The sequence below is a fragment of the Narcine bancroftii genome, chromosome 1, assembly GCF_036971445.1.
Source record: "Narcine bancroftii isolate sNarBan1 chromosome 1, sNarBan1.hap1, whole genome shotgun sequence".
NCBI lineage: Eukaryota > Metazoa > Chordata > Chondrichthyes > Torpediniformes > Narcinidae > Narcine > Narcine bancroftii.
Genome location: NC_091469.1, coordinates 218,362,008 through 218,375,216, shown reverse-complemented (window position 1 = coordinate 218,375,216; position 13,209 = coordinate 218,362,008). Strand labels below are relative to the sequence as shown.

The following is a 13,209-nucleotide window of genomic DNA, read 5'->3' as shown; positions in this document are numbered from 1 at the left end:
GCTTCTTGCTGATTTTTTTTTTAATAGAGCAGCTAATCCAAAGTAGTTTAAAATTAGTAGCACCCTGGTTCGCTTTCAGCTTTACTTTGATTGACAGCTACTGTCAATTTAGACTGATCCTGGTTGCGATTGTCTCATTTGCAAGATGTACTGCAGTTCATAAAATGGTGAAATCTTAAATACATCCCATATTATCCAATTTCAGTACCAGGAGGATACAACAAAAATCATTAAATTGTCACAAAATCCACTATGTTACCTAGATATAGATAGTTTTTTTTTAAATTCTATCCTCCAAGATTCTCCTTGTAAGGCAGTATGGTTAATATATGAAATTCAGGCTTAGTAATGGTGCAGCGCTGTAGAAATTGATGCTGATTGTTAGGAGTGCTGTCATTGAACACAGAAACCCACCTTCCTGTCCAGTGATTGACCGTGAAGATGGTTGAAAACTAATGATTCCTGCCGCGTGATCATTGGCTAAAATGACTACGGTGACGGTGTCGGAGCTGGGCAAAATACGACCGCCTCCCTCCGAATGTATCAAACGAACTAAAATGGTTTCATTGTCTTCTGGTTCTTCATCATCTTTGATGATTAATGTGACAATTCTCTTATTCTCACCTGAAAGAGAAATGCAGAGAAAATGAAATGCACACACACCGCACAATATACAAGTTTTAAAGGCCCATCCAAGGCAATTTAAGACCATTCCTTGGATTTGCAGTTTTCTTTCTAGATATTCCTTCAAATATCAAGGGAGGTTCATGCGGATATTATAGGGGCCCTAGCAGAGGTATTTTAAATCTCCTTCGTCACAAATGACGTGCCGGAGGATTGGAATCTTGTCCCATTATTTCGGAAAGGCGCTAAGAATAATCGAGAAATTATAGGCCAGTGAACCTGACATCAGTAGAAGTTGAAAAGCACCTTCAGAGACCAGATAGACAAGTACTTGGATAGACAGGGACTGATTTGGTAGATTCAACATGGCTTTGTTGAGTCTAACCATTCTTAGAGAGTTTTGAGGAGACGAACAGGAAATTTGATGAAGGATAAGCCATATAGATTGTCTACCTGCCTTGAACAATGCCTCGCTAGGGAGGTTGGTCGAGAAGTTTCAGTTGCTTGGAATCCAGGATGAGGTAGTAAATTGAATGAAGTACTGGCTTTGCAGGAGAAGCAATAGAGGATTGCCTCTCTTCCTAGAGGCAGGTGACAGGTGGTGGGCCTCAGGGATCGGTTCCAAATCCATTGTTGGTTGTCATCTATATCAACAATCTGGATGATAATGTGGTAAATTTGATCAGCAAATTTGGAGATGACACAAGATTGGACATGTGAAAGACAGCAAGGAAAGCTTTCAAAGCTTGCAATGGGATCTGGACCAGCTGAAAAAATGGGCTACAAAATGGCAGATAGTCTTTAATGCAGACAAGTGTGAGGTGTTGCACTCTGGGAGGAAAATTTAGGATGGGACTTGCACAATAAATGGTAGGAAACTGTAGAATGCAGCAGAACAGAGGGATCTGGGGATACATATACATAATTCCTTGAAAGTAGCATTGCAAATACATTGAGTCATTAAGCTTTTTGCATATTAGTCATCATAAATCAAATTACTGAGTACAAGAGTTGTGATATTACGTTAAAATTGTATAAGGCATGAGTGAGGCCTTTCTAATTCTTGAAAGGGTTCAATGTACAGAAGAGTATACTGATGTTGGTTTGGGTGCTTGCACCGTGGAAGAGAAGACATCTATAGAATAAAAGCAACAGCAGAGACCCTAATGTCCTGATTTTGTTCTGTAAACATTTTAAAATATCGAAGTACAATTTCATGACTCAGATTTCGAATGCAACTTCGGAGAAAACACTTTTCAATTTACCCTCCTGGATAAAAATTAAAATTGCAGTAAGTTATCAAGAATTAAATAAATACATATTGCTTGAAGCAAAGCCCATTTTGTACTTAATCTCAAACCAAACAAACAAAAGAATTAGCATTTTTGAGTATTTGAAACATTTACATTCCCGTTTATTTTCAAAGAATCGTTCATCCTTACCTTCTGCAAATGTTAATATTTCTCCGTCACCAAAGAAATCCATGTTTTTTGTAGCCGTGCCACCAACTACACTCCATTCCACATTCACCTCACCAAGACTTCCACCACTCCGGTCTACAATCAGTTGCACTGCCACCTGAGTTTCTTCCCTGACTTCAAGGTAACTCCCATTATTTGTTGCATTAACATTTGTCGTGTAAAGCAGGAAGATGCCGAATGCATCTCCATTCTTGGCGATGATAACTGTCGAGATGTTTGGTTGGCCAACTGTGGGTCGGTTCTCTGGAGAGACCTTTTCATTCAGCAGTTCCACGTTTAATAGCAAAATTGAAAATTCTTCATCACGTTCTGGTGTAGTGTCAGTTTGTATTAAAACGGATAGATTTGCAAACTCATCACCTTCACGCATGATTGTCCATAGTTCAGAGATTGGCTCATAATCAGACCCAGCTGTGGCCTGAGAACTCAGCAGGGAAGACACGGTGGAACTATTCTTGTGATAGGTTGTGAATTCAGTGCTTGGAGCCAATCGGCCAGATGGTGACAGTGACCAGGAACAATTGGCCTGCCCAGAGATATTGGTGAATGAGAAAGCTAAACAAGTTTGTTCTTTGAGACAAAAAGCTGCACATGCACGTAGAGGATCCAACTCCAACGAAACATTCAGCTGAACAATAGGTTGTCCATCTGCAATTCCAGGAACTGCAGGGTCATAATAAGACAACGGGTCCTGTCCTTCTTTTATCACCAAGTCCAAAAGGTCAATCTTTGAGGTGTTGTAAAATAGACGCAGTTGCCCAAAATGACCTCCACTTCATGAAAAGAAAGCACAGTTTCATAAATCAGGAACAAAGACCAATTGTATCTAGTTCAAATTAAGTCCCTTCAAACCAAATATTTAGAACAGTGCAAGTGTCAAGTAAAAGCATTCTTAAATTAATACCAACAATTAGGTTTTGCAGCCACATTGCAGCAAAGGTTTCTTAGATTTACTTAATCAGGATGCATGAATAAAACTAACAAATTCATTTATATTGCACTATATTTGCAGGATGTGCGCAATGCAAGCACATACTGACCATTTCTTATTGACTTTGAGTACTAAGAGCAAACAACATCATAAGACCACAGACAATAGGAGCAGGAATAGCCTATTCAGCCCATCAATTCTGCCCCCATTTAATCAAGCTGATCTAGTTTACTACTCATTCCCTCTGCCCGGCCTTCTCCCCATAACTGTTTTGATGCCTTGGCTAAAGAAGAACCTATTAATCTCTGCCGTAAATACACCTGGCATCCACAACCACCTATGGCCACAAATTCCACAGATTTACCATCCCCTGGCTGAAGAAATTCCTCCGCATCTCTGTTCCAAGTAGGTGCCCTTCAATTCTGAAGTGATGCCCTCTTGTCCTAGACTCCCCTACTCTGGGAAACAACCTTTCTACACCTATTTTGTCCACACTATTCAGCATTCAAAATGTTTAAATTAGATCACCCTGGATTCTCCTAAATTCCAACTAATACAGGCCAACAGCTGTCAAATATTCCTCATGATAATCCTTTCATTCCCTCTCAAGATGAGGGACCAAAAAATGTTAACAATAGTTTGTGAGGTCTCACCAATGCCTTATGAAGCATCAACACCATACTCCTTGTCATGTATTCTAGAAAAAAATGCAAGTTTCCATTCAAGCTCTCCAACACCAGGGTGCCTTGGTCCCTTGGCAGATGCCACTTTCATTTCTCTCCCTGTTTAAAAATAGTCTGTCCATTTTTTTTTAATGACCAAAGTTCATTTCATTTGTCACTTTTGTGCACATTCTCCTAATCTGTTGAAGTCCTTCTGCTGCCTACCTGTTTCCTCAACACAAACTGTTCCTCCATCTACCTTCATAACATCTGAAAAATTGGCCACAAAACCATTTGTTCCATAATCCAAATCATTAATATGCAACATAAAAGGAAATAGCCCCAACACCCTGTGGAACACCACAAGCTCCCTTCTTGCATAGTGGAGTTACTTGAGATTTTCAGTCCTCTGGAACATACTAGAATCGATTGATTCCTGAAAGATCAGCCACAGTTGTGACATTTTTCCATTGGAATATTTTCTCCTTTTTTATTTGAATTTATCCTGCACTTTCCTCATTTCTTGCAGAAACTCCATCCATTGCTGTTCCGCTGCCTTCCCTACTAGAGCCCCCTTCCAATATACTTTAGCCAGTTCCTCTCTCATGCCACTGTAATTCCCTTTACTCCACTGAAATATTGACATATCTGACTTCAGTTTCTCAATGTTAAAAGTTAAACTGAACTCTATTATATTATGATCACTGCCCCCTAATGGTTCCTTCACTCTAAACTCTCATCGCTTCTAATGCATAACAAACACCTAATCCATTACAGCCAATCCTCTAGTGGGCTTATTAACAAGCTGCTCTTGTTGACTTTCTACGGATTCTCTCTCGAGATCCAATCCCAAACTGGTTTTCCCTATCTACTCGCATGTTAAAATCTCCCATGACTACCAATAACATTGCCCTTCAAACACACACTTTCTATTTGCTGTTGTAATTTGTTGTCCATATCCAGGCTACTGTTTGGAGGTCTTCTTATAACTGCCAACAGTGTCATTTACCATTGCCCTTTCTTAACTCAACCCACAATGATACTATATCATTTGTCTGTAATCAGAAAAGCCCAAAAATTTACTTTGCAGAAAGATATTTCAGAACCAAATAAGTGTTTTACAACAAACTATCAATTACAACATGGGAAAATATGAAGAACTATGACATTGTTGCTATCACAGAGTTGGCCAACTTGGGGGTAGAAATGGCTTCTGAACATACCAAACAATATGTTTCAAAAAGAACAAGGTCCTCTTACTACAGAGGTGCAACATGGAGAGCATTCTGGCTGGTTGCATGACTATCTGGTATGGAGGTGCCAACACTCAGGACAAGAAAAACACTCTAGAGAGTTGTTAACTTGGCCTGCGACATCACGGGACTAGACTTCACTCCATCGAGGACATCGACAAAAGGCAGTGTCTTAAGAAAGCAGCCTCTATTCTCAAGGACCTTCACCATCTAGGTCATGTCCTCTTTACTCTGCTACCATCGGGAAAAAGGTAAAGGAGCCGAAAGACGAGCACTCAGCGGAACAAGGACAGCTTCTTCCCCGCTGCCATCAGATTCCAGAACGATCAATGAACCAAAGACACTGCCTTACTTTCACTTTTTGTGCACTATTTTTATTTATTTTTGTAAAGTGGTTTATATAAATGATTGCACTGTGATGTTCCTGCAAAACTATGAATTTTGTGATTTGCTCATGAAAATAAATTTTGATCTTACCAATTTGGATTCAAGCACCATCAAAAATGGCTCATCTGGTGGGTCCTGATGGCATTAAATTCTGGCCCATTATTTTAAAAAATCTCCTAAAGTGATTTTTGAAAGAAATGAGACTTCACCATGACAAACTGCACTTTTAGAGCCAGTGAAGTTGCTTGACAATAACTATCAATTATCTTATCACTGAAAGCCCATTCAACTCTGAAAGCATCAACTCCATGTCTTTCAATCATTTTCAGTACAAAACTAGAGGTGAAGCACAAGGTCACACCATTGCAGTCAATCAGTGATCTACTGATGGCACGAATGCTGGAGAGAAGCAGGGATCTCTGATAGCATCAACTGGGTGTCTTTGTTTAACAAGTATATATAATTCAGAAGATGCTTTCATCTCTTTCCTGTCGTAGAAAAGTGCTGTTAATCACGGTGTGATTATATGGTCACACCAAAAATGTCGCAAAAATCTTAATTTGTTAACTTTCACAACAGATCACTCACCTTCTCGCCACTGTGATATTCACTCTTGAATTCATTTCCAATGGCTCCTGAACTTTGTAAATGGGCTGTATGAAATAAACAGTACCATATGGGTTGTCATTTGCAGGAACAACAATATTCAGCACATTGTTTCTCCCAATGGAACTCCCATAAGTGGAATTGGTAAGTTTCACTTGAATGACCTGAAAAAATAAGGTTCATTTTTAAACTATTTACTGATAATGTTAATACTAATTTCAAAGTTACGCTTTTGAAAAAGAATAATGTTCATCTAAATTTAAGTTTCCAGGCAAAAAAAATCAGTCTCAAGTTTCGAGTAATTCAGCAAGTATTTTAAGAACGTTTAAATACATTGAAATGAGTAATTTCTAAAATAAAAATGACTCTGATCATTTCTGATTCATTCGAGAACTTTGAGTCCAAAGAGCATTTGCAACGGTAATACAATATCCATGCCAAATGTACAGTAAATGAGATAGTTCCCCATTCAAGTTCTTCTGCAGCAATGTCTGGGAAATTCAGCCATGTCACTAATAGGTGCGTTGATCGCTGGGCCTCCTCAGTGGGATTTATAGCAGATTTCTTGATTAACCTTGGCCAATGTAAACTTTGTCCCAGCCTGTCGGTGTTGCAAGCACGTTTCCATTAGAGCTGTCCGGCATCTAAAATATTTTGCTTTGGTAAGCTCAGGTACTCTTTGGTTTGCCATTGAGTTTGACTAATAGTTCTAATCTCTAGTTTACATTTGTACTCTGATGTTCTTTGAGTTTTTTTTTAAACGATGAATGACTGTCATTGATGAAGTAGCTGAAGATTACTAGGACCAGAACAATGCTCAAAAGAACATCTGCAATGATGTACTGGTGCTGTGGTGACTGATAGTTAAAAACCACAGTCATCCTCCTTCAAGAAAGATACAACTTCTACCAGCAAATGCTGTTCCTTAACTTTACTCACGCTCATTAAGGCCATACTCCGTCAAATGCTACTTCAAGGTCCCGTATCAGGGAAAGGTAACAAACTGCTTCCCCCTCCACATGGCGACTATTTGATGGCTGAGTTGCAGATTCCCCACGAGAAGTAGAGCCACTTACTTCGACAATCTCTAGATTAGAACTATTTTTAAAAACATGCGTGGTATCCAGAGATTGTATTATGGAAACGTACAGAATCAATTAATCACCTCCAAAAGGAAAAAGAGCTAGATTTATCACTATTCAACTGAAATTCCTTTGTTCAATGATTTATCATTCATGATTTATTTAAATTTCATAGATTCCTTACAAATTTATCTAGATTCTCTTATTAAAATCCAATTTCACGCTAAAAGCAGGTGAATAATGGTGAAGTTGGCTAATTGATAATGTACAATTTTAATTTAATTTTTAATTTTCTTCATTTAGACGTACAGCACAGTAAAAGCCCATGAGCCCATGCTACCCAATTTACATTTAATTAATCTACACCCCCGGTATGTTTCAGAAAGTGGGAAAAAACAGGAGCCCCCGGGGAAAACCCACGCAGACACGGGGAGAACGTACAAACTCCTTACAGACAGAGCAGGTTCAAACCCCAGCCCCAATCGCTGGTGTAAAGGTGATGCGCCAACCGCTATGCCAACCGTGCTGCCCCTTTGAAGTATAATTGAGGTTCTTGTGTGGAATTAACAATCATTCTTGATTTTAATGTAAAGACCAGCTACAGTGGACCACTGGAAATAGGCTGCAAGTTGCCTGTTTAAATTCATCACCTCTGACAATGATCAATATTCTAGCAGCAAAAAAAATATTACCAGGTCAGTGTGCAGGACGTTCAGTACACACTCTGCATACATTCTGTGGGATGATTTAGTAAATTATGAGCATTATCTTTAGAGGACCATATGGAAAACTCAGCAGGCTTCACTGCAAACGTTGCAGTTCCAAATATTACAATCAGAATAAATTCATTCTGCTGACCGTACCTCTTCAATTTCAGGTATGTCATCTGCTAGAAGTTCCAATTGTAAAGTTTGTATCGCTTGTCCTGGAACAAAGGTTATCTCTCCCGAGGTCCTCTGGAGATCACTGGTAATCACACGCTGCTCATTCACTGTGGCTATCCAATGCACTGAAACAGTACCAAGTTTCCCAGCATTCCGAACAACTGGCAGATTTATCTTCGTCGTATTTGATTCTGGTTCCGCAACTGTAAATTCTGTCCCTTTGAAAACTAACAAAAAATCCAAGAGAATTAATTTAATTTTAGATACAAAATTCCAAACCAATTAATTTTATACAATAATCTGATTTGAGCTCTCAGAGGAAATGATCAAAATAGAAAAATAGTCAATCACTGCTATGGACCTTGAGTGCAAGTTCAGCTCATATCGTTGTGTTGCTTTATGGAAGTGCTAGATGGCTTAATGTGCTGTCCAATCAAATGAGGTGTTGAGTCACATCCACCTACAGGTCTAAAATAGGCAGCAAGCTAGGAATGCCCAAAAGAGGTGATCTGAAGCAAGACTGACAATCAGGGCCGCAGCACATTGCTGACAAACTGGTTGAAAGTTATTTTCACTTTATCGCAAGCCAAGAAGTGGTCAGGCCATTTACAAAAATTTGAACGAGGCTTATTCAATCAAACTGCAGAATCAAGATAAATTGGCATTTTCAAAGACAGAACGACTTGAAGAACTTAGCCGAACCCACAGAAGATGTGTAATTTTTCCTTTGACATTTCTTTGGAGCAGTACATGAGCTGATAGACTGGGGAGCATGATTTAAAGCTAGTATAATTCACTGCAGTGTTAACTTTCTGCCACAGTCCCTGGCAGTGCAGGTTTCAGCCTCATTTCACAACCTGAAGTACACAGTTATGTCAAACGCTCTCCCTTGTAGAGAAAACCAGGACATTATCTTCCTAGCAAGTGTCAATATGAGAGAGACACGAGAAACAACATTCATCCAGCCCCTAATTCTCTTTTACCACTGACAACCCTGTATGTATTGCCATTCCTAATTACCACTAAATTGAAGAAGCATCTAGGAAACAGTGTCTGAAATCACATAATATGTTCCTTTCCACATGGGATTTTTCAATAATCCAGTGGTTTGACAGTAATCATGTGCCTGTATACATTTATTCCAAATTCTACTCTAGAGTATATTTTGAGGCAAAGATTCAGGCCAAGGCTCCCAACAACTTTTTCCACAGACAGTGAGCTTCAGTTTGGTATCTCTGTCGACTTGAGTTTCTGAGGGTATGTTTGCAAACCTACCACTTTTTTTGTTGCCAATGACAATTTAAATGGGGTTCTGGAAACCACTGTGGGTGCGACTGGTTGAAGCAACTGTTCATCCTTCGTGGTCAATTTGGCTCAATGATCAAACTGGTTTCTAATACTTGATGCAAATTCTCAACTCCTGTTCCAAAGAAGCAAAGGTGTGACATAAATGCCTGGTTTTCTCTTTTTTAAAAGAAATTTGCACATGACCTAATTGAAGTTGTATAATACAGTCATGTGTCGCTGAACATCCATGATACATTCTGTGAAATAGAATGTTCTGCGATGTGGACGTTGTGTGAACACCATATTATATATTAGCAAAGTTAAATGGGATACTGTGGTGTACCTCCATTGATTAACTAGCCAAGTTACTGTACACATACAGTACTGTATATCAGCTAATGTATCTGGCAAGGTATTAGGAGTTAACACTATACAATACTGCAAATGCAATAATACATTGCAAATATACACTACTGTATGTATAGGCTAATATGTAAACTGTACTTAGCACAATTGGAGCTGTAGGGCTCCAATTGTGGTAAGTACAGATTACATATTATAGATTATGTATGTACTGTACCATCATATGCCTGGCACCACAGCTTTGTGTACAAGAGACACAAGATACACTGGTTGCGTACTGGAAACTGTTGTGTTTGCTATGTCCACTACATTCTGTTCTCCAAACAGGATTTCTGAACTCTATTATTACCTTATGGGACCACGGACATATGCGATCGGATGTTGGCCGAACGGGCGCTATGCGGCACATGACTGATGTGCTTGATATATGAAGGATGCATCCTTGGCCCAGTACTTTAAGAACATCAGTCTAAGCAGTGTGATGCTCTGCCATGTGGTTTGGGATTAAGTTATGAATTTAAAGGCTAATTTTAATATGTCATTGGATTGAAGATCTTATAAACTGACCCCCAGGGATTGTTTAATATGGGGGGGGGGGGATTTAAATGGTTCCAGCAATGCACAATTAATTTTTAAACTTTTTACTTTACCAAAGGATCCATAAGGGTCATCAGAAGCCTCGATCGTAATGGTTGCCTGTGTAACAGCTCCAAGCACAGCTCCTCCAGTAGTCTCATTAATTAGCTTGACTTGAAATGACTCTTCAAGTTCAGGAATTAAGTCATTCAAAAGGTAAATCGGCACTGCTTTGCTCATTTCACCTTCAAGTAAGATGACATCAGAGGATGCTATACTGTAGTCTTCACCTGCAGGAATATATCTTTAATTCTATCAATTATTTTCTCAAAGTATTAGACTCTATGAAAAGATTGCAACATGTACTACAACTCTCCAACGGCACACTAATCGTTTCATTCCATATTATTGGTAGATTTTGTAATATATACTTTCATGTTGATTTGTGCAATGCAACACAAATTGTATCAAAAATAATTCAGGTTGTATTATTATAAAAAAATCACAGAATGGATACTGCATGAAAGGATCTTGTCCTCACCAGCTCTCCACCACAGCGTCCTCCAGATCCATTCACTGAACCTTTCTATAATCTGGTGGTGTGATGGTCATTATTATGGCTGGCAACTTTTAGACCAAATTTGCTTAATTATTTGAATTTAAATTTAAATTCCATGTTTGTCAGGCTGGGATTTTAACTTATGCCTCTGGGACAATGAGCCAGACGTCTAGATATTGGTCCAATGCCTTAATTATATGACCCATCCTAAATTATAACTGCTGAGGAATATGTGTTCCACCATCCATCTCTGGCTGATGACATCCCTCATAATACTGGATCAATGGGTGTACCAGAGACAACACTTTGGTTTCAAGTGCCTTCATCAGGCCAAGGCACAAAACATGCCAGTTTGAACCACATTTTACTACATTGACTCTGCTTTTCTTTTTAAAGGGTGTATTTGCACCCTTTTCTCTCACATCATTGTGCATTTTTCACTCAAAGGCCACAGTAATCGTTGCCTCCACATATCTGCAAGGATATAGTTGTTAGGTGAGTGGGCAAAGGTCTGGCAGATGGAGTACAACGTTAGTAAATGCGAGGTCATCCACTTTGGTAGAAAAAAATAGAAGAGCAGATAATTATTTAAATGGTGAAAGACAGCAGCACGTTATCATGCAGAAGGACTTGGGAGTACTTGTGCATGAATCACAAAAAGTAAAGTTGCAGGTATAACAGGTTATTAAGAAGGCAAATGGGATGTTGGCCTTCATCGCTAGAAGAACTGAATTCAAGAGAAGGGAAGTCATGCTGCACTATACAAGGCAATCTTGAGGTTACCCCTGGAGCACTATGTACAGTTCTAGTCTCTATATTTGAGGAAGGATATACTGGCCTTGGAGTCAGTCCAGAGGAGTTTCACCAGGTTGGTTCCAGAGATTAGGGGGTTGCCCTACAAGGAGAGACTAAATCACCTGGGATTATATTCACTTCAATTCAGAAGAACAAGGGGAGATTTTTTTAGAAACGTAAAATTATGAAAGGGATAGAGAAGATAGAGGCAGGAAAATAGTTTTCACTGGTAGATAAGACCAGAACTTGGGGACACAGCCTCAAGATTCAGGGAAGTGGACTTAAGGCGGAGATGAGGAAAAACTGTTTTATCCTCAGAAACTAGTGTGATGGAATATTTGGGAATGTTTTTGGGAGATAAATTGGGAAAAGTAGAGTAGGTTCAAATCCTGGACGAATCCCCATAAAATGATATGAGCCTAAAGGACCCCAAAACCCAGCAGCAATAGATATTCACCACAACAAGTAGTTACTTAAACAAAAGTAGCTTTTAATAATCTTTAAACATGAAAACAGAATCAAAGTTTAACTTATCTCTATTGACTTAACTAAACCCAACTTAAGCCCCTTCTAATTCTAAGTGCACATGTATGTAATGTGTGTATAAATTTTGAAAAATTTTTTGGTTCACAGTTCAATCTCACTTCTCATTCTTCCAAGATTACTTGGAATTTGAAATTTATGAAGTTCATCAGGCTTTGGTGCAGAAAAGGCAGTCAAAGTCTCCCATCTTTTTTATGTCCCTCTGTCTCTCTCCCTCCCCCTCCCTCTGTCTCTCTCCCTCCCCCTCCCTCTGTCTCTCTCCCTCCCCCTCCCTCTGTCTCTCTCCCTCCCCCTCCCTCTGTCTCTCTCCCTCCCCCTCCCTCTGTCTCTCTCCCTCCCCCTCCCTCTGTCTCTCTCCCTCCCCCTCCCTCTGTCTCTCTCCCTCCCCTCCCTCTGTCTCTCTCCCTCCCCCTCCCTCTGTCTCTCTCCCTCCCCCTCCCTCTGTCTCTCTCCCTCCCCCTCCCTCTGTCTCTCTCCCTCCCCCTCCCTCTGTCTCTCTCCCTCCCCCTCCCTCTGTCTCTCTCCCTCCCCCTCCCTCCGTCTCTCCCCCCCTCCCTCCGTCTCCCCCCCCCTCCCTCCGTCTCCCCCCCCCTCCCTCCGTCTCCCCCCCCCTCCGTCTCTCCCCCCCTCCGTCTCTCCCCCCCTCCGTCTCTCCCCCCCTCCGTCTCTCCCCCCCTCCGTCCCTCTCCCCCTCCGTCTCTCTCTCCGTCTCTCTCCCTCTCCGTCTCTCTCCCTCTCCGTCTCTCTCCCTCTCCGTCTCTCTCCCTCTCCGTCTCTCTCCCTCTCCGTCTCTCTCCCTCTCCGTCTCTCTCCCTCTCCGTCTCTCTCCCTCTCCCTCTCTGTCTCTCTCCTTCTCCCTCTCCCTCTCTGTCTCTCTCCCTCTCCCTCTCTGTCTCTCTCCCTCTCCCTCTCCCTCTCTGTCTCTCTCCCTCTCTGTCTCTCTCCCTCTCCCTCTCTGTCTCTCTCCCTCTCCCTCTCCGTCCCTCTCCCTCTCTCTCCCTCTCTCTCTCTCTCTCTCTCTCTCTCTCTCTCTGTCGCTCTCTCTCTGAGACTCAAACTGCCAGGCAGCATGTCCTTGCAAAACCCCTGACCTTCTCCCGCAAACAATAGGTGTTCATCTTTTAATCAGTCTATTGTTTTAGGTTAACAACAACCTATCAGTGAACTTTCTGTGGC

At 40.7% G+C, this 13,209-nt stretch overlaps 1 protein-coding gene across 1 annotated transcript in view; it reads right to left on the bottom strand.

Annotated features, from left to right (window-relative positions):
- adgrv1 (adhesion G protein-coupled receptor V1) overlaps positions 1–13,209 on the bottom strand; it is a 537,083-nt gene that overhangs the window by 400,177 nt on the left and 123,697 nt on the right. Inside the window, exons 31-35 of the mRNA XM_069918000.1 lie at positions 10,211–10,426; positions 7,890–8,137; positions 5,927–6,108; positions 2,067–2,878; positions 415–624 (exon numbers count right to left, since the gene is read on the bottom strand). Of these exons, the coding sequence (XP_069774101.1) occupies positions 415–624; positions 2,067–2,878; positions 5,927–6,108; positions 7,890–8,137; positions 10,211–10,426 (1,668 nt within the window). The remainder of the gene's footprint in view (positions 1–414; positions 625–2,066; positions 2,879–5,926; positions 6,109–7,889; positions 8,138–10,210; positions 10,427–13,209) is intronic.